A 25,320-nucleotide genomic window follows, 5' to 3' on the forward strand; every position below is an offset into this window, starting at 1 on the left:
TGGTGTGGGTGATGGTCGTGGTCCTCAGACAATAATCCCAGTGTTTTAGTGACTGTGAGGTTTCACTGAGGCCAGAATGTACATTTTGCACAAAAGATGAGCAGATAGTGTAAAATATTCAGTGCATATTATACATCCAAGGGAATAAACACGCAGTACATCGCTGCCTGTCAGAATCTGCTGGCTGGCACAAAGCCTTTTAGATAAGTTCAGTGTCAGCGACTTGTGAAAGTTTATGTTTTATGCATGCACATATGTGTGAAGTGCAAATGGACTTCATTATCATAAACTTACCGAGCAGACTGGCCACTATGGAGAGCAAACCAGTTCCAGCTCCAATCTCCAGCACCGCTTTGTCCATCAGGTTCACTTGTTGCTGTTTGTGTCCAGAACTGGCACAGAGCTATCGCCTACAAGACAAATCCTCGTTATCACATTTATATAAACAGGTCAATATGTACAGACACACACAGTCACGGCAGAGCGTACCCCGGGCCAGATCAGGCACCATAGCTGTCCATGGACTCCCTGATGCGGATGTCGGGACCAGCAAAATAGAAAGACTCCTTTCCCAGAGCGAGTAAACACTCGGCCCAGATGTTCCTCCTGTCCAATGCCTCGCCTGCCACCACTCTTTGGTCGTTTGGGAGAGAGTGACATGAGTCAGATGATAGTTACTCACCAGGGAGAGGAACTCCATCTGTTCCTCTCTCCTGAATACAGAAACCAGACGGGTGATGGCACTGCAGGACTCACTGTTAACCACCCTCGTCTGTGGCCTCCTGCTCCACCTGTAGCTTCTCATCCTGTTTTATGCCCACCTCATTTTTTTCCAAGATGCTTCTGTTGAACCGGTTGGCTGACTGTGGACAATCTTTCCATGGCTACAAAATAAGATAACACTTTAATTGATTTCTGCTGCCAGCACAGTGTAGTTTTTTTGATTAGGATTAAACATGTTAAAGGGGTACACTGGAGGACTCACCAGACAAGGAATGGTCAGAATTTGCACAGCAGAGAGATACTGTATTAAATACTATGTATTAAATCAATCAAATCAGATTTTTTTGTATACCAAAATCACAAGTACATTTTGCCTCAGAGGGCTTTACATCGGTACACCCTCTGTCCTTAAGACCTGGTTCGAGTGAGAAAAACTGGCCCACAAAAAACCTTTTGGCTTTCAAAAGAAAAAAGTAGGATCCTACATTTCCCATAATACAACTCAGTAGCTTCCTTAATAAATCTCTAAACACTGACATCTTTCACTGCAGTTCCTCTAACGTCCACTTGAGACTGGCTCCAGAAGTGAGTCAGTCTCCATAAGTCCCCATGTTCAAAACTTCACAGCAGAAATAAACATGTTTACAGCCTGGTACAAAAAACAGTTTTGGTCTCTGTAGCTAATTTCCCCGTTCATGACAACTGTACTGAGGGTGAATTTATATACAACTCACCTGTTCACATTATATTAAGGCTTAAAGTTATGCAGGATTAAGAGCGTGGACGCTTTGATTGATTTGGTGTCATTACAGATGGATTATTTAAGCAACCAGGCGTCATTCAGCCTGCCTCAGGTACGCCGATGATTCACGTCCATCCATGCTGATTTTTAGCAGGACTACTAACATGGTGGTGACGATCATCACAGATTTCGAGCTTCATAACGTCACCCTTACGCTGTTCATCCTTTATACTGTCAATGCCTCAAATCCAAGAAAAACTCAGACTAAGATACGACCTTTAGATATGGCACATGTCTTTGCTATTTAGGAAAAACATATTAAATACTTTTTACAGTAAAACTTCAGAGATGAAAGATTTATTTTGACTGTACCTCTTAAAAACATAATGAGACGACAAACAATATATGACAAGTGTGAGAATATTTGTTAAAATAATCAGTGTCTCACAGAATTAAAATGATCTGCTCAGTGTTTGGTGTTAGACACCTTGACGTGCTTTATATCTTTACTACATTTGTGATATTAATGATTTTTTGTGTGTGCTTTTGAAATGATTTGTGTGTTTGTGACCTATTTTAAGTTCAGGATGGACATAGATACAGTCCACCAGCCCCTTTGTCTGTCACTGGACTCTGGTATGGAGCCAATAAAACACAGCTGGTTAAACCCCAAAGTAAACACACTACATGAAGAGATACAGAGGACACATCGCTCTTTACCTTGGATGCACTTCATATGCAGCTCGATGCAAATATGAAAGACACAGTCTGATGTCAGTGAAATATGTGAAAGCTATTTTATTATTCAGTTTGCTCTGTGTGAGTGTGTGAAACATACCTGTATGAAGCAGTGGCGTCTTATCCGTCTTTTCTCGTTGTGTGTGCACGTCTCTCTCTTCTCTCCGCCGTGTTCTTGTGTTTATACAAGCTGTATCGTCTCTGACACACCCCTGAGCGGGGCAGGGGTCTCTGGGGGTATCTGACACCCAGATATGAGAGGCAGAGGCAGAGAATTTATAACATCTGACAGAAAGATCAACAATCCTGACCCCTCCCAGCATTTAACACCAACTGTGTCATGTGTGTATAATGTATTTCACGCTATACTATTATTGTGTCTTTAGATTAAGGTCCAGGATTCAGTTTCCTCCGAGGATTTTCCACGACATCTGCAGAAAGCTTTTCATTGTTCCCTCCTCGGCACCCTCTGCCAACATATTTGCATGTGTGTGTTTATCCTGGCAGTGTTATGAGTAAATCTGCATGAGGTTTGTTGTGAATGTGTGAGATCGTGAATGCGTGCCCACCTGGCATCCCCAGAGGAAAATAGTGTTCATTTCTAATGCAATCAGCTGTTTACCCGAGCCTGACCTGGAAGTGACACTCTCACCTTTAATACCTTCATCGTTTATTTATCCTGGTGCCACATGTGCCATCTCGTATCCCGCGTACTCTTCTTCACCTCTCAGCCTCACTTACTGTGTTGCACATTAACACGCTGGACTTCACTTGGATTAACTAAACTTAAATCAGTCATATGTAGAGTTTCAGAGTTTCAGAGTGCAATACCACAGCTAAAAACAGCCAAACATCAAGTGAACACAACAAATAGTCCAGCAGCAAGAAGCCCAGCTCGCCGTCTGTCTTTCAGCCTTTGCCAGCAACTAAAAGTCAGTCCCAGATTTACTCTTGTCTGGCGGCTTCTTGCTCGCTCGCTCTCTCCTTTTCTCTTTTTAGTTTCCTCTGTCAACGTCACCTTTTGGTCTTTTTGCCTCAGTCCATAGAGGCTGCTGACCCCGGTTACGTTGCCTGCTTGTCCAGCTCCTATCCTGGCACCACACCAGCTCTGCTCCCTGATAGATAGATAGATAGATAGATAGATAGATAGATAGATAGATAGATAGATAGATAGATAGATAGATAGATAGATAGATAGATAGATAGATAGATAGATATTAGCGCCTGACACAGTTGATGAAATACTTGAGGGCCGCGCAGAGATCAGCACTATAAAAGGCGGCCGTGTAAACACAGTTTACAATCTGTTTTTGTACCATGCTGTAATCCAGAGTTTTTACGACTAAGCGAGGATACGGTGGTATTCACAAGTGTTTGTAAGCCGGGCTGAAGGGCTCAGTCGCAAGGATTCACAGCCTCTGTGCATGAACACACACACACTGACACACACACATCAGCCAGCAGTCAACTGGTTGTGCAGCACCAAGCTAGAAAATGACTCGAACTGACAGATGGCAAGCAGCAACACTGAGTCACTCTCATCTAAACAGCAACCTTGATAAGCAGTCAAGGTATTAGGGGGATTTCCAGAGCATCAGGATCTGGACAGCAGCAATCCATCGCTCCCTTTTTTCTTATTTAGCACTTGGACTTGTCTTGTTTTGCCTTAAATGACTCTCGCTTTATTCATTTCCGTTTCAGTGTGAAGGCAATACACCTGCCTGCCTATACCAAGTCCAAAAATATGATCATGTAACACAATGTACAGCTGAGCTATTGGAGAAATCCCTCCAGCAATTTTTAGATACACCCTGAACTGTGATCTCTTAAACCCAGCAAAAGTCACTTTTCCTGGTAGGGGAACAATGGAGAATGTTGCACGGCTCACGAGCGCCAAAGATTGTGTTTCTCAAACAATGGCTTATATATAATTTTCAATATTCACATTAGCGAGTCAGTATGTGGGTAGCGGTGTTGGATATATGTGGCACAGACATCAATTAAAATAGAAGGATAAAGAGCTGCCAGTCATCACCTCAGAGTTGGTAATCCTCACCTCCGCGTCCAAAGGTCAGGTTGTGCAGGCCAGTGGAAAATGAGTCACCATCACACACGGCGACATGTGAGGAGCTTTACAGCAGCGTGAGCGTGTGAATATATTAGTTAATGGGCACTAAGCTCCTGTAATTTTAAGGAGTAGGTGACGATTGGAATTCAATGAGCCTAAAGGAGGTATTGACAGCAGAACTTAAACAAACAAGCTCATGCAGGCAGCAGTGTGGCAGGCAGCAAACATCAACTCTGAAAATCTGGGTGTGAACAGCTCTGATTGCCCCGGATTCTTGGACTCCATCAGTGTGATGGGTTCTGCCTTTTTATGGACCGCCCTGGAGGTTTGGACATCTCTCACGGACTGATGGTGGTTGTGTCACTGTTTCCCGGCAAACATTCATCAGCTAAACCTCTGAAAATGCTCCATGCTGCAGGCCAACACTGTCGCTCCAACTCAGAGGGAATATCTTGTACACTCAGTTGTCAGTTTATTAATTACCCGAGCTAAATCTAATCTGATGCGGTGCAGTCCTGCGTTGAGAAACACCTCTCTGGATAATGCAGAACAGGTTCGATATAACCTTCATGAAGGCAGGATTTGTTGCACCGTTAGGAGATAATAAACTGAGAGTAAAGCTTGAATCTAACCACATTTTCAGGTGCTCCAGGGATGTAGAAAATATGTAAGGGTACTCAAAAGTGTGCTTTGATTTCTGAACTCACATACACATTTTAGTTAATGTATTAACAAGATACTGTATGTAACAGAGTATATTTAGGCATTTAAAATACACTTGGTACTTCCAAGATGATACCCACTTGCAATCTTTCTTATTTTGTTGCCTTATAAACTGGATTTTTATTTGGATTCCATGTAAAGGACATAAAAAATAAATAAACACCACTAAGCAAAGTGGCACCAAGTAACCGAGCAGCTCCACAGACAGGTCAGGAACAAAGCTGTTGAAAAGTACAGATCAGGGTTGGGTTATAGAAAAATATCCAAAACATTTGCACCACATCCCACGGAGCATCATAAAAGCCATTGTTAAATTGTTTTAAAAATATATAAAGAATATGGCACCACAACAAACCTGACAAAAGACGGCCTCCCACACACAACAGGCAAGGAGGGCATCAATCAGAGAGGCAACAAAGAGTCCGAAGATAGCCACGAAGGAGCTGCAACATAAACTGGTGTGTCTGTTGTAGTGTAGAAATGTGAAACACAAGTACAACTAAGATTGATCTTTGTGCTTTTAAGCTTGATTCTTATTATAAACACATATGTAATCCTTATTTTGACACATATCTGGGTTGAAGCAGTTTAGAAGAGGGGCACATTGTTATGCATGATTTGAGCACAAGACTGCACAGAGAAAGTTTAGTTTGACAAAATCATTTTTGTCATTTTGTAACTGAATCATGCTTGACGACAGGCTCAAGGCCAGACAGTGTGTGAAACTGATGCTACAAAACTACGGGGTGATATTGCCTGAAGAATTTAGACACCATTAAGGAGGAAAAAAAATCCCCAAAGTTGGACGGATGCACCTGGCACAGATTTACACCTCTGTGTCGTAGACGGGGAGGAAGATGCTGGATTAATGGGTGCAGAACATTTGAGGGTATGAAAGGAGATGTTTGGGGACAGACAGATCAGTCTATCCATGGGAGACTCTGGCTTTGTTTGTCTGTGAAGAAACTTTAATGAATCCTGCGTCTTTTCTTGAAGACTGATACAACTTGACTGATTGGCGCTGAAGTCAGACTTGGTTTCTGGCGGGGATGAAGACATCTAAGCTGACCCATTTTCACCTGTTGTTCAGCCAGTGCCAGGAGTCAGGAGCAAAAAAGGGCACGACCTCTGATCTTTTTTGGAGACGGAGCCAGGACTGCATTTGGACACCCAGAGGCCTCAAAATTGAAAGGTAGGCAGTGAGCCATTTATAATTCTGCAAATTCAAGCGGGATGTCTGGAAATCCACCCAGGTCAGAATCCTGCGTCTTTTCTTGAAGACTGATACAATTTGACTGACTGGCGCTGAAGTTGAACTTCTAGCAGGGACCAAGACACCTAAGCTGACCCTTTTTGACCCATCAATACGATATTTAACATGTAATAAACACAAGTACTTTGCTGGTATAGCACACTCCAAAAGTCAAAGATTTATTTGTCACGTACATGCACAGTGAAATCAGGAGTTGCATACTTTATAAGATGTGCAATAACAAACATTAGGAAAAAAAGTAATAAACATGGATCAGATATGAAACGAAATAAATAAAAGAAATAGAAAATGTTGAAGTAAATATCTCCATTGCACAGTTTATATAATCATGAGTGCACACTTACTTTATATGCTTTAGCTTTAGTAAGAATCACAACAAGCTTGAGAATAAATATCACTTTATTTACAGGATATTATCTTCTTATCAAAAACAAATAAAACCACACTTTAATATAATGTACAACATGTTTCGTCCTGATGTTCCACTAGTATCTGATGGATTGTGTGATGAAAGAAGAAGCATGACACGAGCTCCCTGCACGTTCACTGAGGATAGGAGCAGATGAAAGCTTGAGGTTCCCAACACGTGAAGTCGTTGAACTTCCCTGTAAGACAAACAGACAGAAACACAGAATTCAATATTCAGATAAACAGTTTAAAAAAAAGTCTAATCAGTGTTCTTCAGTCTGATTCCTACCACTTGGCAACACTTCGATGCAGTCCTCCAGATTTGATGTGTGGTTGGGCTCCCCTGAAAGCCAGTCAGCGTAGGTCCATCGGGATCCATCCAACCAGACAAAGCGACCGCTCTGACAGACAACAGGAGATGAATGCAGTCAGATGCAGGAGTCATTCAAACACAGCACATGAACTCAAAATACATACATCCAAATATCGGAGTCCTCCGACCCAGGTGCGTGTAGATCTCCCGTATTGCTGGCTCATCATGTTCATTATCTTTGCGTGGATGTTGCGGCTTGTGATGGAGGCCAGGTGCCCACCGTGGAATTGTTGTTGGCAGAAGAACTGCATTGCAATAGAAAGGACAGTGAAAGTGGCTTTATGCACAGTATATTGGCTGTGTGTTGTTACAGAAGTCATGTTTCATGTTGGTTGGTTGAATACCTCGGCATCCACAGCCTTCTTTGGCCCTCTGAAGAACTCGTAACACTTCCCCTCATATGACACTCCAGGACAAGAGCGCAGCCCACTGGCTGAAAGATGAAATTACAACATTGTAAAACATCAAAACAAAACCCACATGCAGCACACGAACAATGAAACAGTTCATTTCTTCCTTCCTAACACAGTTTCAGCCCCAGTGAACGGGTCGGACAGTTTGTTTACAAGTTCAGCTGAAGCCACTGTGAGGTTTCAGCAATCTAAATTAGAAATATGACAATGTATTTTGTACCATAATTAATATTTTTGTTTCTCTTTCTCTGCTGCAGATCACAAAGAAAACACTGTTCAGGGAAACACTGCAGATATGCATTTAAAACACAGCTGTACTGTGACCAAAAAGACAATTCTAGCAATCATTCTGGTTGCGTTAAAGCGATTTGTTTCTCATATTCTCAATTCCTATTTTAATTCCCATGCTCTTTAGTTCCACCTTCTCATTCATAGAGGGCATGCTGAAGCATTTCTTACCAACTCTTTAAGACTGAGATTGCTTATTTCTGTCCCGGAGTACATTTATTTTCTTCGTGCATGTCTTTATTTACATCATAATCGGTCACAAAAACATAAATCACTCTCTCTTGCTCTGGAATTGTGAGAAGAAAGACAAAAGTATGAATGCATGATGGTAGAAAAGGAGGAAGTGTGTGTGTGCATGACATTTAATTTAATGTACCTTGGTTGTCTTGTTCCTGCCTCATCAGTGCTGGCTCCTCATAGGGCAGAGGCTCCTCCTCTCTGAGATATTCACTCTCTGGTTGGTCCATGATTGAACTCAGCTCCATCCTCGCCTCCTCATTGGGGAAATACTCCTCTAAAGGTGGCATTGGCTGTCCGTTAATGTCCAATGCCGGCCCTTCTTCCATGACGGCAGCCTCTGGGATGACCTCTTCTTGCCTCGTCTCAGGCTCCAGCTCCATTATTGGTTCTTCAAAGTTCCTCTGCTTCTCGGACAGCTCCAAGTCATTTCCAAGCATGTTGTCGTCGTCATCCAGTGGCTCCAGCTCCATGATCGGCTCGACCATCACTTCATGTGATATTGTCTCCATGTCAACGTGCCTCTTGACTAACTGCTGACCTGTTTCAGTCTCTGGCTCCAGGCTCATTTGCACCTTGAACTTCTCTTCAACCTCTCGGACTGCTTCATCCTCGGGATTCATTTCAGGCTCCGCTTCCTCTGATACCGCCATGAAGTTTGAGACATCTTCAAGCTGTGGCTCTGGTTCAACCTCTGGCTCCACCTTAATTTCTGACTCTGGTTCAACCTCTGGCTCCACCTTAACTTCTAGGTCTGGTTCAACCTCTGGCTCCTCCTTAACTTCTGGCTCTGGTTCAACCTCTGGCTCCACCTTAACTTCTAGGTCTGGTTCAACCTCTGGATCCTTCTTAACTTCTGGCTCTAGTTTAACCTCTGGCTCCACCTTAACTTCTAGGTCTGGTTCAACCTCTGGATCCTTCTTAACTTCTGACTCTGGTTTAACCTCTGGCTCCTCCTTAACTTGAGCCACTTTTTCCTGCTGGTCCTCGGATCCGAGCCTGCCTTGTGGTGCAGGATCTTCCACCACCACATGACCCTGTGCAGGAAGCAGATCTCCCAGCAGAGGGCTCTGTTCTTCTTGAGGTAAATCAGGATGATTTTGTGCCTCATCTTGAACAAAGGTTGGCAAACCCAGAGCCACTGCAAAGAGAACACTTAAGAATAAAATTGCTGGTACGAGACAGTGAGTCAGACATTTAAAAGCTTCAAACCTCCTACATAGGAGCAAGACGCTCAGTCGTTTGACTGACTGTTCGATGAGTCACTTTAAATTGAGGCTCTGGCCTCCATGAACCCTCACTGAAGTAATTTATCCATGTCTGCACTGAACATTTCCTAAAGCAGGAACCGCCAGAACTATGAATACGAGATAAATCCAGAACATTTCATCCATACTTCACTGAAATACAATGGCACATTATTTCACATTATTTGCTTTTATTTAGAGTTTTGAATGAGTTAATGTGCCATAAATAACATCTCCTTTGCAAATCCTGAACAATTAAACAGCTGATAAAATGATGAAATGACACTGGTAGTTATTCTGACTCTTCAAGACCCAGACAGACCTTTTTAGGTCTATGGAAGCCCATAGCGGTCATACATTCACACATATTATTTTGTGATAACAAGTTAATTTCAATTGTTTTCTAGAGATCTTGAGATGTTTATGACATTGACAGATGTTGTTATCACGAGATGACGCAATCTTTTTCTCGAGGTTTCGAGATAACAGGACTGTTTTCGACATAATTAAATTGATAAGTGGATATCTCAAGATAACGAATCACACGTGACACGCTCCTCTGACATTGCTACACTTGATCAACAATTTAATGCATTAGATTATCCTTTAATTTTCTCGAGATCCCGTAATTAATTATGTCATTATCTCAAGAGCGAAGCAAAGTTTCTTAATCTCAAGATCTAAAGAAAATGATCCTGTTATCTTCGGAAACAAAACAAATGAAATTAACTTGTTATCACGAGAAGAGCAGAAGAAAAAATAAAATGTATAAATGTATGACTGCTCAATGCTTCACACACAGCTGTTTTTTTATTTCAGGGAACTTACAACATGCTAAATTTACCAGAGCAGATACAAGTAACAAATCAATACTCGCTCAATGAAATTTCTTACCTGCCAGGCTCAGTGAGAGCAGTGCCAGCGTCTTCATCTCGATCTTATAACAAATTCTGCACGACCGCAGACTGATTTACTGTCGACTTGTATCACAGAGTTACTTCTACCTTCTTCTCTTTGTGTCTGCTATTTATACCTGTTTGGTTACGGTACTTCTAATCTTTATGAACCGCATAAGCCCACCCCACCTGTAACTTTCAGTAAGTTGTAATATGTGGCCTTCCTGTTACCTTATCTCGACAAATGTCTGTGTTTTTTTGTCTTTTGCTTCCTCTTGGCACGTGTTCAGTCATAATTATGAGGGGAGAAAGTTCATGTTGTCAATGTTCTTTTGCTTTAGAGACGTAAACAACCGGGAGTATCAAACCAAATCAGCTGTTTGACATGTGTGCTGAAAGTATAGAAGATGTTTATTGATTCTTGAATTGAAAATCAAAATAAGAAAGTTAAAACTGACACCTAATGTAAAAACAAAGCATCTCCTAACAAAGTTTAGTAACATGTATAGTTGACATGTGAGTCAATTTCCCATTAATCACATGTCTATATCTGGACTCTTAACCTGTCCAGATTACAGAGAATAATAAACCACATTTTAGTGGTATTGTTGGTCATAAATCAAATCATCTCTGGTGAACTCTTTCAACTATTTTTATGGTTTTATTATCTATATTTTATTATTTGTTTTCTGTCTCTCTCACCACACAATACTGCTGTAAATACAGGAGGAAGTGCACCTCAGTAAAAACAAACCACGAGGATAAATATTAACAGGATTTGTTTGTGTAACAAGAGAAACTAAAAGTGTTCACTGAATCTGATTTATTCTCTTTATTATTTTTGGTGAAACTTCTGATCTTGCGGCCCACACACCTCTCTGTAAATCTGTGTATTGAGCTGTGATTTGATGATATGTGGTCCAGATCTTTGATGTCTCTTGCTGAAGATGTCCTCACCCACAGGACCGCTGCCGGCTGACGAAAATGAACACAAACCAGAGAAGGCCGAGCAAAACTTTGATTTCATAGAGGGGTGGTGCTGAACGTCATGTGGCTGACCCTTTTAGATGTTGTTTTGGTCTTTAGGGTGGGGTTACCGTTATGTGATATGTCACAGCAGGAAAAGTAGTAAATAATATTAATGATGGCTGCATACCATTTCGGTTTTTTTTTTTCCATTTGCAGAGAGCCCTTGCATTGTGCCCGCTGGCTCAGAGGATTACTGGATCCCATAAATGAGACAGAGACATCGTTAATGTTACGAGTTACACCTGTGTCTCTGTTGACTGGGACAAGTCAGAAAGTCGAGGACGGAGAGACAGACGGGAAACATGAGAAGAAAGAGGTGCAACAAAAAATCTCTGGTAAAAAACTGAACTGGGAGAACTGTGGTGAACGGAGAGGACAACAGTCTCACCTCTGAGAGTCTGTGTGAGGTTGTTGCTGCTGGAACTTTTTTACATTTAAAATCAGGCAGCTCCAGTCTGCAGGTCGAAGTGTCCTTGAGCAAGATACTGAACCCCAAAGGCTGCTCCATCGGTGGTGAGCTCCTAAAAACTGACGAGCAGCTGACACAGTCCGTTTATCATTTAATTTATAAAACTCTGTAAGAATTTGAGACTCCAATCACTCTCATTTCAGAGTGCTATTAAAATAAAGACAGGTAGATAGCTGAACTGCCTTCCCTTAAAGGTCCAGTATGTACAATTTAAGATAAGATAGGATAAGATAAGATAAGATAAGATAAGATAAGATAATACTTTATTGATCCCACAACGGGGAAATTCACTTATTACAGTCGCGAAAAATAGAAAAACCAAGGAGGGAAACACAATTTAGCTGCATCTTGTGGTGAAATAGCTGTATTATAAGGACAAACAACACTTTAAAGGCCCTGTATGGGAGAGGGGCTCCACCTGTAGATATGAAAGGCTGATTTTAAAGTAAAATAAACAAAAATATTCGTATTTTCAGGTGATTATACATGCATGAAATCTTACACACTGGACCTTTACAACCAAAAAAACTTCCATTAGAACTTTATATCATTGTTGAAGTCATTGTTAAAGAGGTAAAGTTTTAAAATCATGTTAAATTTAAAGTATAACAAAAGGAGCCTCGATTTCATCGTATAATCAGGTATAATCCTCGTTGGCAGTGTGAGGAGGACAGCTGTTGCGGTGATGCTTGAACTGGTCTGGTGGTCGTCTCTAACAACTCATTTAAACTCTCTCCCCTTCATGTATGTTTGCTTCTTATAGGAGTCACTATATGGATTGTTTATGTAAAATATGTTTGTGTAAAGGGAGCAGTTGTTATAGATGTGTGTGTGTGTGTGTGTGTGTGTGTGTAACACGACATCAGCAGGGCAGCTGGGATTGTTGATCATGAACAGGTGCTGCAGCAGAGATTTTTGTGAGTTTGTATTTCTCCCTTTATGCACACGTGTCTGCACGTATGTGTGTCTTTGTGTGTGCATATGGCCACAAATGTAAGCATGTGTGCACATTAACCAGAGTGCGGGACAATGTGCCGTTGTGTGTGCACTGGTGGTAGTGAGAAACCTAATAGCCAAGGACACAGTAGCTCAGCCAGCAGCTGCCCCGTCCCTGCACCTCCTATTACACTCCTCTGTGTTGACATGATAAACGAACAGCTCTAACCATGGTGATTTCCATCTTTTACATTCAGATGGAGGGTTACATACACTGTAAAAATAACTAAGGTTTTACAGTAAAATGTGCACACAACTCTGTAAAATGACAGACATTGTCTGTATTAACAACAAAACTGTTATAAGTATTATGCCAAAGTTATTTCTTATTTTTGTACAGAAAAATTAATATATTATTTATTTTTTTAGCTTAAATTACATACAAATGTACCGGTAAGTAAAATGAAAATAATGATTTGTAATTAGCTTATATCAATTATCAATTTCACATTTTTCTTTGTAATTTTAAGATATAAATCTTGTTTGAGTGATCGTTAAATAATAACTCTATTAAATAACAGTGTCTCTCTGCAAAACCTTGATGGAAATTTTCAGTAAATTTATAGTTTTATGATATTTTACTTTCATTTTACATCATTTGATTGTTTTTTTATTATTTCTTTTTACAGTTACACAATCAGAAATTTCAGGATATTAAACTGAGACTGAATTTATTTATTCCCCAACCTAAAAAAAAATGACTTGATCATATGAACTATGTCAAAGTAACTATAGCTATCAGATACGTGTGGAATAAAATGAAAGTAAAAGTACTTAAACTGGTAATAATTGTTTGAAAACAACATTGATTCCAGTATTTACTTTCTTATAGCTCTGTTTTTGGTCTCAACCAGCTCCTGAGGGTAATATCTGCTTCTTTAGCTGCTAAATGTTCTTACTGGATCTGTTTGCCGTGTGTGTATCATTTATCGTTTACGGTGGAGAGTATGAACCAAAGCAGTAAAGCTGTGACAGATAAACAACGAGCTGAAACTTTACATTGTTTTCAAAATGTCATTGGATATTACAAAAAATCCAGACTCCTGTATATTCAAAAGTCAGCCTTGTGCTTTAAGTTGTAATATTCTCTTTAAGTCTAAAAGTCTAAAATAATCTGAAGATCATCCTGATGATTCTGTCTGAGAAAAAAAGGGGGCAGTTCAAAGAGACACAGACTCGTGTGAAAATGAAACAAGGCTCATATCTGGAGGGCAGAGGGCAGCGGCTCTCCCACCTCACATTTCCTGGACAACTGACGTGCTGCAGATGAAACTTGAAGAAGCTGCAGAGAGTTTGGAGTAAAACTAATCTCATCCAGACTCAGCGGACGCCCGCGGACAGATCACATCTCACTGTGACTTAAAACATGAAGTCCATGAAGATGATGATGCTGCCTCTTCTCATCACTTTATTACACAGTGAGTTTTTATCAAACAATTTGCTGACTGTTGTAATGCTGTGGTAGTGCATTAATTAGTCTGTTTTTAAGTAGGTCTATGCATTTATGATTTAACATTTATATATTTCCACAGTGGTGTTGTTTTATGGTTTTAGGTTGTATTGCATCAGATATTTTGTTTTACTTTAAGTTTTGGTTGATGATAGTCGATTTCGTTTAAGATAAAAGTGCTTTGTAAAGGTGTAAACTGAAGAAACAATCAGTGTTAGAGACTGTCACTCTTATGCAAAAGACAAGATCACAGTGTCATTAAGATGCATTACTTTCCACCAATATCGAATATTATATGACAGTACTGATACAACAAAATTCACCAGTAATAAGCAACAAAACATAAAGAATCAAAGATGTTTTGTTAAAAAGATTTGAATACACTCCAGGAAAAATCAAGTTTTCTTTTTTCAGGAGATATAAAATAAATATTTCCCTTTTCTGCCTCATAAATCTTGCGCAGTCCCTTTAGAAATACAGATTAATTGGTTTGTTATTGTGTTTTATTGATCATTAGTTTGTATGATTCAGTTTAGTGCCTGTGAAGCCCACACAGGGGAGATGTGATGCGTTCAGGGGCTGAGATTGTGCAGGGAGTGGGCTTCGTGTTTACACTGAACCCGCTGTGATGCTGTTTGAACCCGAGATCCACAGGATGATGAGACGCAGCCATCACGTGTCCCGGGCCGAGGAGGCTGATATCCCACCCTTTCCGTTTGAAGATAGCCCCTCGCTGACCCCGCTTGTTAATTGGACTGAGATGAAAACAAACACTTTGCTATCTGCAAAAATGCATTTGAAGTTGCTGTGGGAATTTTAAAAGGGGGGAAACAACTTGCTTTATGTCGATAATTGCAGCCTCGGCGTGTGTGTGTGTGTGTGTGTGTGAGTGTGTGTGTGTGTTTTGATCTTTGTTGTATTTAGGACCGAATGTCCTCACAGAGATTAAAAGATTGAATCTTCAGTTAGGAACGAGGCTGGATCAGGATGTGTTAATTCAGGTTCAGCATGATCAAAACGTCAGTGTGTTTTAAAATATATGATATAAACACGTATGTTCAAATGTGTTCATGTCAAAGGTTCAGGTTTGGCTGAGGGTCAGAGTAAAACACACGGCGCAGAGGGTGAGAGTTCAATCAGTGTAGAGCCGCACAAGTGTGTAACACAGATATGTGTGTGTGTGTGTGTGTGTGTGTGTGTGTGTGTGTGTGTTGTGCCAGCTGAGACGGATAAGGTTACTGTCATGAAGAGCTGCTTTGTCTGCAGAAGAAAAGCATGCACACACACACGCTGACACACACCTCGCTGCCAACATAGTCAATATTTTCCATTCTTACAAACAGTGTGTTCGTATAGTTTCACACATTTCTGCAAAGGAATGTGTGTGTGTGTGTGTGTGTGTGTGTGTGTGTGTGTGTGTGTGCACTTAGTTAGGGACAGATCCCTTAAAGAGGTTATCAGGTTGGATTAAAGAGTCATTCATCACCTACATTCCTACACGCCACCGCTCCTGGTACCACCACCACCGTGTATCTACACACTCTATACGTCTCTTTGTGTGTGTGTGTGTGTGTGTGTGTGTGCGCTTTCACACATAAAGACAGCACGTGTGCACATATTCTGTTCACAACTGCAGCTCATTGGTCGATTAATTCAACAGTTGTCAACTATTAAAGTAGAAATTGTCCAGATTCTCTGATTTCAGCTTCATAAATGTTTCTTCAGTCTTCTATGAAAATCTAAAATATTTCATGGTGAGGATGCACGTGTAGATTATGACTCAGTCTCATGGATGTTTACATATCTGCTGCTTCTGGTCTTCCAACATGCCCACATTCTGAAACTATAGATTTATCTAGCATGTCTTAAATACAGCAAACAGAAGCAGGACTGATGACCTGACACTAAACTCTGTTGATGCTGATTGCAGGTCCGGTCTGTCTGTCGGTCACAGTGAGCAGCAGTAAACCCAAAGTGGAGGTCCACGAGCACACAGGTGAGGCCGTGCAGCATTTAAGGAACTAAATGTCTAATGTGTTGATTCTTTAAGTGAAGATTAAAGAGAAAATGAACAAGTTTCCTCTTTGCATGGTCGAGTTTCAGTTTTTCATTTGTGGACGTAGTGTTGAAGTGCGTGTTCCTCAGTCCATGCAGTGACATCCACTACAGAGTCCTGTCTGTTTCTGATGCAGTGCTGTCTGCAGGACGCTGCTTTTCAGTCTTGTCCCTCGTGCACAGAGATTTCTTCTCATTCTCTGAATCTTTTAATGATATTATGAAGTGTGAGATGATGTAATCCACAGATTGGTGAACTCCTCCTCGTCTTTACTTCACAAAGACTCTCTGGAATCAGTCATGTTACTAATCTGTTGCCAGTTAACCTCGTTCGTTGTCAGATGTTCCAGCAGCTGTTTCCTGTCAGCCGTTCACAGTTTCCAGTCTTTTGTTGCCACTGTCCAACTTTTTTTGGCATCAAATTCAAAATGGGCATCTAATATTTCTCAGTTTCAACATATGATGTGTTGTCTTTGTGCTATTTTCGATTAAATATAGGCGTTTTGATGTTTTGCACATCATCACAGCGTGCCAACTTTTTTGGTTTTTATATAAATTATATTAATATGCACATTTAGGAACACTGTGAGGACACGAAGAGGGATTCAATCTTAGATCTGATGTTCACTTTTCTGATTTGTGGGCTTCTCATTTGAAAACAAATCAGTCAAATCGACAGACAAACAAAGTGCAAAACAGATTTGCATAATTACACCTTGAATTACCACAGTCGACTTTAGTGACACAACCAAACACGGCATATTTTTCACAAGATTTTCTTGGAAAATCTCTGGATACTGGCAGCAATGCAAAGCTCTCAGAAAGCACAAACTGTGGGTACTGAACAGGATCAACACATCCTGTTTACAGTTGTGATAATGGGACAAATCACCCACAAATATTAAAAAAAAAAGTCAAAAGATATATCTTCTGTGACTTGATGATGTTTTCTGTCCTTCCAGACGCCGTCCTGTCCTGTGAGTTCAGGACAGAGAAAGATCAGAGTCCTCGGATCGAGTGGAAGAAGAAAGGAAAGGCCGTGACATTCGTGTACTTTAATCACAAATTTATTGGTGAGTCACAACAGATGTTTACTTTGACTTCTCCAAACTGAACAAAGCTGACATGTTGCTGCATTTCTTTCCATCGTCTTTTACCGCCACAGGATCTTATGCAGGACGGGCAAAGATAGAGGGAGCCACGCTGACGATACACTCTGTTACCCAGAAAGACTCTGGAGAATACCGCTGTGAGGTGACCGCCAGCGAGGACCACGTCAACCTCGGAGAGGCCACCGTGACCCTCAACGTGCTCGGTATGACGTCCAGGAAAGCATGTTGGACATTAAATGATGCGTTTAAAGTCACAGCGATGACAGTTAGAGCATCTTTAGTCTCTGTAATATGATTTTCTTATATCTGAGTGATCAGTTTATGTGGCAGTTATAAGATTAAAATCACATTTAAAGGTGCAGTGTGCAGGATTTAGGACTTAATGATATCTAGTGGTGAAGCTGAAGCCATCTGAATACCGCTCGCCTCACCTGCCCTTTCCAAGCATGAAGGAGAAACTACAGTGAAAGATATAAAAGGTCATATGTGGAGCCAGTGTTTGAATTGTCCATTCGGGGCTACTGTAGACACATGGCGGACTCCGTGGACGAGGACCAGCTCCCTCTGTAGATATAAAAGGCTAAATCTGAGGTTTTAAGGACAAAGAAGGATAAAGATAAACTTTATTGATCCCACACCCGGGAATGCACTTGACCCAGGAGCTCACAATATACAAGGTGGATCAGAAAAATACAGACGAAAGGCTGAGTGTCTCTCTCTGCTTTCTGCGTCTGTCTTCAGCTGTCCACTCTCACAAGTTAAAAGCCATCCAGAGTCACCAGCGAGTCCGAAGTGAGCTCATTCAGCCACGTCTCCGTGTTATTGGCGAGAGATCTTACATTCTTCATGATAACAGACTGTGCTCATGGTTTGTGTCATCTTAGATGCAGCTCTGCATCCACGTCTCCTTCTCCTCACTCGTTTCAATAAATGCAGGGACAGGATTTAAGCTTGATCTGTTTTTATGAAACGTTTCATAAATTGGTATTCTGCATTTCAGTGTCATGCATAAGAATGACATGAACGTCATCTGACCGTCAGCTCACAGTAAACAGGCTCCAGTTTCCTCTCGGACATGCAGGCGATGTCAGTTTGAGCTTGATTGTTTGTAGCTGTGAGTGTGAATGGTTCATGAATGTGGTTATTTATCAGGTTACCATGGTGACGCCCAAACCTCAATCAATCCTGCATGGAAACACGTGGCTGATTTTGTGTTTCTGCAGAGTCTCTGCTGGTTTTGCAGTTAAAAGTCCAGCATCTAGTGGTCCTCAGAAGAACTGCATCTCACCACATTTTACCACCTAGTTACCGCTATAAAACCTCTGGCGGTAAATCACTGAGCATGACTGCTTTATGGCACGTTTTATGACAGGCGCTTTGATGCAGCAGATTATTTTTAATTACTGTAATAATACGCTAGAATCATAATAAAACCCTCCACATCCACCAAACAACAAAAGGTCCAGTGAAAGATTTAGCAGGATCTATTGACAGAAATGGAATATAATATTCATAAGTATGTTTTTATTGGTGTATAATCACCTGAAAATAAGAATTATTGTGTTTTTGTTCCCTTAGAATGAGACTTTTATATCTGCAAAGACTGACTTGAAGAACGTCTTTGTCTTCTCAGTGCCTCCTCATGTCCCGTCCTGCGAGGTGCCCAGCTCCGTGTTCGTGGGCTCAGGCCTGGAGCTTCACTGTAAGGACAAACTCAGCGTGCCTCCTGCCACATACCGCTGGTACAAAGACAACAAGGCTCTGACGGGAACAGCAGACACTCCGTACAGCGTCGACACAAACAAGGGCCTACTGGTGAGAGCACACTGCAATACACAAAGACTCCTGTACAACACACACACACAACTGGGAGTGTGTAAACACAGTTATGCACATATGTGCAGACGCACAGCTGTTATACTCTCTAATTCAACTCTCACCTTGTTTTTGTCTGCAGAAATTTAAGAGTGTGTCCAAAACAGATGCAGGGATGTACCGCTGTGAGTCATCCAACAATGTGGGGGCTCCCAAGAGCTGCGTGGCTCAGCAACTTAAAGTGGTTGACTGTAAGTTAGAACAACTCCTCGCTCACTTAAATATACATGCAGCGCTCCTGTCACTAAAGTCTGAGGCTGATAGACTCTCTTGTATCTCCTTCTAGACCCCATAAATCTGGCGATTTTGATAGCAGGAGCTGCAGGTTTTCTGATCCTCGCCCTCTTCTGCTGCATCTGTGTGTGTCTCTGTCGACGCCGAGGCTGCTGCAAGAGTGAGTCAGAGAAATACAAAAACCTGACAGGTCATTAAAAAAAAAAAAAGTGTGTTAGAGCCTGTTAGAGTGTGTTTTGCCTTGTTTCTAAAGGTGTGTGTGTCTGTTCATTTGTCTGGACAGACATGGCAGTCAGATCAGTTAACAAATCTATCTATCTATCTATCTATCTATCTATCTATCTATCTATCTATTCATATTACAGAGACGTGTCTGTAACACAAGAAGGGTTTCAATTAGGTGTCCAATTATTTTTCAAAGCGTAGCAACAGAGTACCAAATATATATATATATGATTAACATAGTAACATATATTTGCACATGTGGTTGAAGAATCACACACGTGGTATGCAGAGAGATTTATTGATTTACAGTGGAGGGAATCCCCTGCTGTAAATCTCTGATTATTTAACCTTATGTGCAAACATATGTTAGACATGTGTCTTTAAATAAGACAGTTTAATGTCTTGTCATATTAATCATAATTATATTTGGTATATTGGTCGCTAAACAAAGAAAGCTTATATCTTTTGCTCGATAGTAAAGTCGACATCTGCTGTGCATACATACATGTACATGTAATAAAAACATATGATAACCTGCAGATAACCAATAAAAATATATAAATATAAACTGTTTGCTGCATTGCAAATAACTCAAAATCTTTGTTGCCATAATGCACTGATTAATATCTTCAGATAAATAAAGGAAAAATGTCTCCTCAGTCAGGTTGGTTCAGCTCGAAGGAGCATTTTAGCGTTTTTCAGCTCCTTGTTTTGATTTTAAAGGTAACTCTCCAGTTTCGGTTCAGCTTAACTCTCATCAAAGTTTGTTTTTAACCCACTGTAAAATCCACTGTACGCTCACAAACGTGCTCAGCAGACAAAGTTAATGACGGTGAACACAGTGCAGCATTTAGCAGCTAAAGAGACACATTTCCCTCAGGAGAGCCGAAGGAGAGTGGATATTGGATTTTACATTTGTCAGGCTGACAGGAACACGACTTGAGTAAATGTACTATTTACTGTCCAACTAATCACTGCCAACAGATGAAGACACGACCTCTCAGGTCGGGATTAAAGTGATTTAAAGTGAAATTTGTTAACGTGACTTTTCCTCCTGTGTTTTTCTTCCTTTGAACAGAGAACAAGAAAACAAAAAGGTGAGCGCTTCACTCCTCAGTCTCACTCCTGTTTTTTGCTCTGTGTTATTGACCGCTCAGAGCACAGACTGAACTGCTGCCCTTTGTTTTTCCAGCACCAAGTCCTTCAACCCTCCTCCTCCACCTCCACCCCCCATCCGCAATGTGAGTGATCAGAGGGCTTGTTATCGTGTCGGGGCTTGTTTTTCTTGCAGACATTTTGCATTTGTATCCTGATAGCTTAATTAAAAGGAAATTCATTGTATGTCTCTCTGCTGTTTACAGCTCAAGCACTACAAACAAGCTCACTCCTTCATGGTCTGAAGGGGAAACACTCTTTCACTTTGACTTCAAGCCATCCAACGTCTGAAGTGTGCAACTTATTGTGCAACACACTGGAAAGTTTTCTGGGATGGACGCACGGACAGGCACATCTTTGAATATCAAGCTAAGAGTTGTTACTTGCTGGCAGACAGAAGATGTTTTTCATAGCTACACTCACAGTACTGTAAATTTTAAGTCAGCTCCTTCAAATGCTTTAACATGTTTTATGACACTCTCAAACTTCAGGGTCCAAGTTAAGCATCACTTTATCTCTCTCACGCCACCTACGGCCAACTATCTGCTATTTATCCACACTGATTAGAGCAAACACTGTATAGATTGTATCCTTCACGATGCCTTTCATTTATATTTAGATGTTGTTTTATATGAAGTTATTGTTTGTTTGTCATTTTTCTATATATTTTATAAAAAACATGTTTGACTTTATTATTGTTCTTTTTTTTTTGGCTGTATAAATTCAGATAATAATGTGAATTGAGTGACAGATGAACAGGTGTCTGCACACACTGAAGGGTGCTCTTTAAAATCTTTGATACTCAATAAAGAACGATGAACGAAATGAGCACATTTGAATTTAAACTATGCGGTTTATTGTCTTATTGGTACACGGCAAGACCGAGGGAAATATCAGCATGTGTTTTAAAGTCTATATATCTAAAATTACACTGCATAGAAGAGTCAACAACAGCAGACATAGCAGCAGCTAATATTACTGACTAGTCCAACCACTACTCTTTACTCTTGTCCGGCGGCTTCACTTCACTCAGGTCACTCTCTAATTTTCTTAGCTTCTACAACATCCCCTTCAGTATTTTTACCTCTGCCATTATGTCCATAGAGGCTGCTGAGCCCGGTTACATTGCTCACTTGCCAAGCTCCAGTTCTGGCATGACACCAGCTCCACCTCTTCTTCTTCCCAGTGGTCCAAAACACCTGGGATTCAAACACTTACACCGCTTGTGGTGCTCTGAGCTCACAGTCCTGTATCCCAGCTAACAAACTGAGCTAACAGCAGCTACAGTCGGCAGCAGTTTACTTCACTGTCCACAAGGAAACTCTGTAAATCAGAGAGAATATGATCCAGTTTCACCAAAATCAGTGAAATAGTTGGTGCTGTGTCACTTTATGTACTTCTCTCGGGTGATCGTACCAATTTCAAATCAAGATCCAAAACACTGAATCAGTTTAACACAGTTTATTGTGAACACCCTGGACAATGTGCAGCAGGTGAGTCAGGACGGGGTGGAGTAGTAAACAAACATAGCCTGATATGGTGGGAGGAGGTTTTCCTGAAGAAACAGGGAGCTCACAGTTAGTCACAAATCACAGAAAAGAATTGGCCTGAAGTGTTGATACCATTAGTGAGACTAAACAATGTGTCTGGAGGGATCTGTCTGAATCTGGGAGGAAGAAGAAGAAGAAGCAAGTCTTCATCCTGCAGCAGTTGATTGGCGAATGGGGAACAGGTGATGAGGTGATTTGGCAGGTGAGAGGGAAATTGGAGGCCACGCACACTGGCGCTGCACCTTGTCAGCCCCTCTTCCACGACCAGTAAAGTGAGCTAACGTTACCTTGCAGCTGGAGGGAAAACCAGAAAACATTTTCTCCATAAAATAAAATCCAGTTTCACCAGAATCAGTGAAATAGTTGGTTGGTGTGTGACTTAGTGCCGTAAAGCTTTACGTTCTTCTCGTGGGTGATCATGAAGACATGACAGGAGAAAACAAGAGTAAATCTGGGATTGACTTTTAGTCGTTGGCGAGAGTTTGGTGAAATAATGTTGTAACCAGTAAACCGATAAACTATAAACCTTGAGCTCCACTTAAATAATAACAAAAACCTTTTTAATGTTGTTATTTCTTTCTATCATCAGATGTTTAGATGTTCTCACAGTCTGCTTTCCTTTACAACATGTCTCTTTCGACCACTAGATGGCACCACAGCACTGACTGTATGTGTTCACACTATAGGCCGACAGCTCCATACTGCCAGCTTTTATCCATTATTTGTCTATGAACAGTAGCACTATTGTTCTCCTCCATTTGTACTTGTTGTTCCTATTGTGCTGCCCATAAATTAAATGCCTTGCAAAGCGCCGATTTCCTGCAGCCTCACTTCAACGCGGCTACAAAGAAGATGCATTGTCTGTGCATGTCCTCATTATTACAGAAGTGACTCATGTTCATGTTCATGAACTACACGCTTTGGATTTCTTTACATCGTTTCTTGCAGGCAGTGTCAGGAAGCAGTACGAGAGGTCTATTCTCGTACATGGTCATAACCTTGCTCTAATGGTTACATTAAGTGTCTCGTATTGATCTGCTAATACGGCTGTTTGGTAGGTCAGATCTTTCTGATCAGTCTGGCTGCAAAGAAAGGACATCAGCCGAGCTTTAAAATATGCAAATGATGCTCCACAGTCAAGTCAACTCGTGTGTGGAAACCGTCCCCTCGGTGGGAACTGCATGGATTGATTTTGGCATAATGAAAACACATTTTAAATTTGATGAATTCTGTTTTGGGAGGTATTCATAAGCCCACGACGCCTGGGTCCAAAGAAAAAAAAAACTACTCTGTTTGCAGGGAGGTCTGTGTAAAGGAAATGTGGAGATGGAAACATGATGGTGGATGGAAACTAGACAAACAAACAAACCTATGGGGCACTAATGAGGTAATTTCTTTCATCTGGTTGCTTGGGCAGACAAAATCTTTCCCCTCCTTGCACGATGCATGGTGGTAGGTACGTTTTGTCCAGTGTACAGGATGTAATCATTTTTGACATTTGGACCGACGTGACGAACACACCAGTGTCTCCACAGTTTGTAAAGAACATAACCTCTCCTTTGAAAAAGAACATTGCCCAACTCTGCCCATCGCTCTCCTTCTCTGCTGCAAAAACCCTCATCCACGCCTCCATCACTGCCAGAACTGACTTACTGCAACTGCAGCATCCTCTCAAAACTTTAAATCAACTCCAGTACATCCAAAACTCCGCTGCACATCTGCTCACCCACATAAAGCCCTCCATAACCAGGCCCCACTTCCTACCTCACTGACCTCGCCATGATCCATCCTCCGTTTATCTGACGCTAACCTCCTGACTCCATCACCCAGGACCAAGCACCGAACCTGGGAGCCTTGTAGCCTGTAGGTGCCCTCCTCCCTCTGGAACTCTCCCCGTGACTGTACCGACCTTCCAAGATTCAAATCACTGACTGTTTTATGTTGTTTTGCTGCTTATCTTATCTTATTCTCTACCTTTATCGAACCCGAAGCAAATGCCTGGATGATGCATTAACAATTCAGCTTACAAAGTATTGAACATACATGATTTCAGTGTCCGTTTCCATGTTGATGGTGAAAAAATTGTGTGCTGAAGGGCCTTGCACTCCCATGCTTCACCCCCTCAGGTATTTTCTATTCTTCTTTTCAGGAATGTGTGGGCGTGCACAGACTCAGCTTGACTGACTTCTCCCTCACTCGACTGTTAGTTTATGTTCTCGGGACAAGTTAGAACTTTATCGTTGTTATCGGAGTTGTTATGGAGCTCGGCGAAGTCTAATCAGCCTCAATCACTGAAAGCACCTGAGTGGGTGTGCATAAATTGATCATCATCATGATTTATGGGTAAAAATCTAAGTAACTGTTGCTGTCAGAGAAATGTTGTCGTTCCATCCTCTCTCTCTCTCCTCGTGTCTTGTATTACTTTACATCCTGTCGTTGTGTTTCCTGCCAGTTTTGATTGCCAGATTGTTCCAGGCTGATTAGTTTTCACAGGTGTCTTGTTGTCACGTCTTCACCTGATTGCAGTCGAATAGAAAATTACCTCCTGTGTCCTTTCCTAAACACTAGAGGTCAAGAAAAGATGTGAAGGAGACTTGCACTGTGTTTAGAGAATCCGACTGCTGTGTAATTATGCAACAGCAGATGAGATAGAGCTTTTCCTCAGCAGCCATTTGGACATGAAATAGTCGGGTCAACACAGGTGTGTCCAATGACACTAATTAAGACTTTCCAGCGAGCCAACGCAGCAGCACCCTGGGCTACAACCCTCCATGTGCCTTCTTATCAGTCACAGATGTCATCTGTAGACAGGAACTCCATTCGCTTCATTTGGCATGTGTTACATTTTATTGATATTAAACAGAATGACAAAGATAAAGAATAGACAGAGCCTGAATGATGTCACCCCCAGGTTTCCGAAGCGGCAAAAGATGGTGGATCACCAGTGGACCTGAGGTGGGTTGAATGACGACTGGGTGCTCGAATAAGCTATCTGTAACTGCACTTACCTGTCAGTAAAGTAGTCGTGCCCTCACAGTTGT

The 25,320-nt window shown here is 41.3% G+C and overlaps 2 protein-coding genes across 2 annotated transcripts; one reads left to right on the forward strand and one right to left on the reverse strand.

Annotated features, from left to right (window-relative positions):
- Window positions 1–6,448: 6,448 nt before the first annotated feature.
- si:ch211-160b11.4 (cytadherence high molecular weight protein 1) lies at window positions 6,449–10,164 on the reverse strand. The gene is made up of 6 exons (XM_010747248.3): window positions 10,128–10,164; window positions 8,126–9,127; window positions 7,393–7,481; window positions 7,153–7,293; window positions 6,965–7,076; window positions 6,449–6,872 (listed from the first exon to the last, which is right to left on the reverse strand). The coding sequence occupies exons 1-6, from the start codon at window positions 10,162–10,164 to the stop codon at window positions 6,811–6,813; spliced, it is 1,443 nt and encodes a 480-aa protein (XP_010745550.3). The 3' UTR covers window positions 6,449–6,810.
- Window positions 10,165–13,879: 3,715 nt separating this feature from the next.
- Window positions 13,880–20,675, forward strand: jam2b (junctional adhesion molecule 2b). The gene is made up of 8 exons (XM_027291166.1): window positions 13,880–14,041; window positions 16,004–16,069; window positions 17,091–17,201; window positions 17,294–17,443; window positions 18,874–19,055; window positions 19,198–19,306; window positions 19,402–19,509; window positions 20,653–20,675. The coding sequence occupies exons 1-8, from the start codon at window positions 13,990–13,992 to the stop codon at window positions 20,673–20,675; spliced, it is 801 nt and encodes a 266-aa protein (XP_027146967.1). The 5' UTR covers window positions 13,880–13,989.
- Window positions 20,676–25,320: the final 4,645 nt, after the last annotated feature.

The sequence above is a fragment of the Larimichthys crocea genome, chromosome XVIII (assembly GCF_000972845.2).
Source record: "Larimichthys crocea isolate SSNF chromosome XVIII, L_crocea_2.0, whole genome shotgun sequence".
Lineage (NCBI taxonomy): Eukaryota > Metazoa > Chordata > Actinopteri > Sciaenidae > Larimichthys > Larimichthys crocea.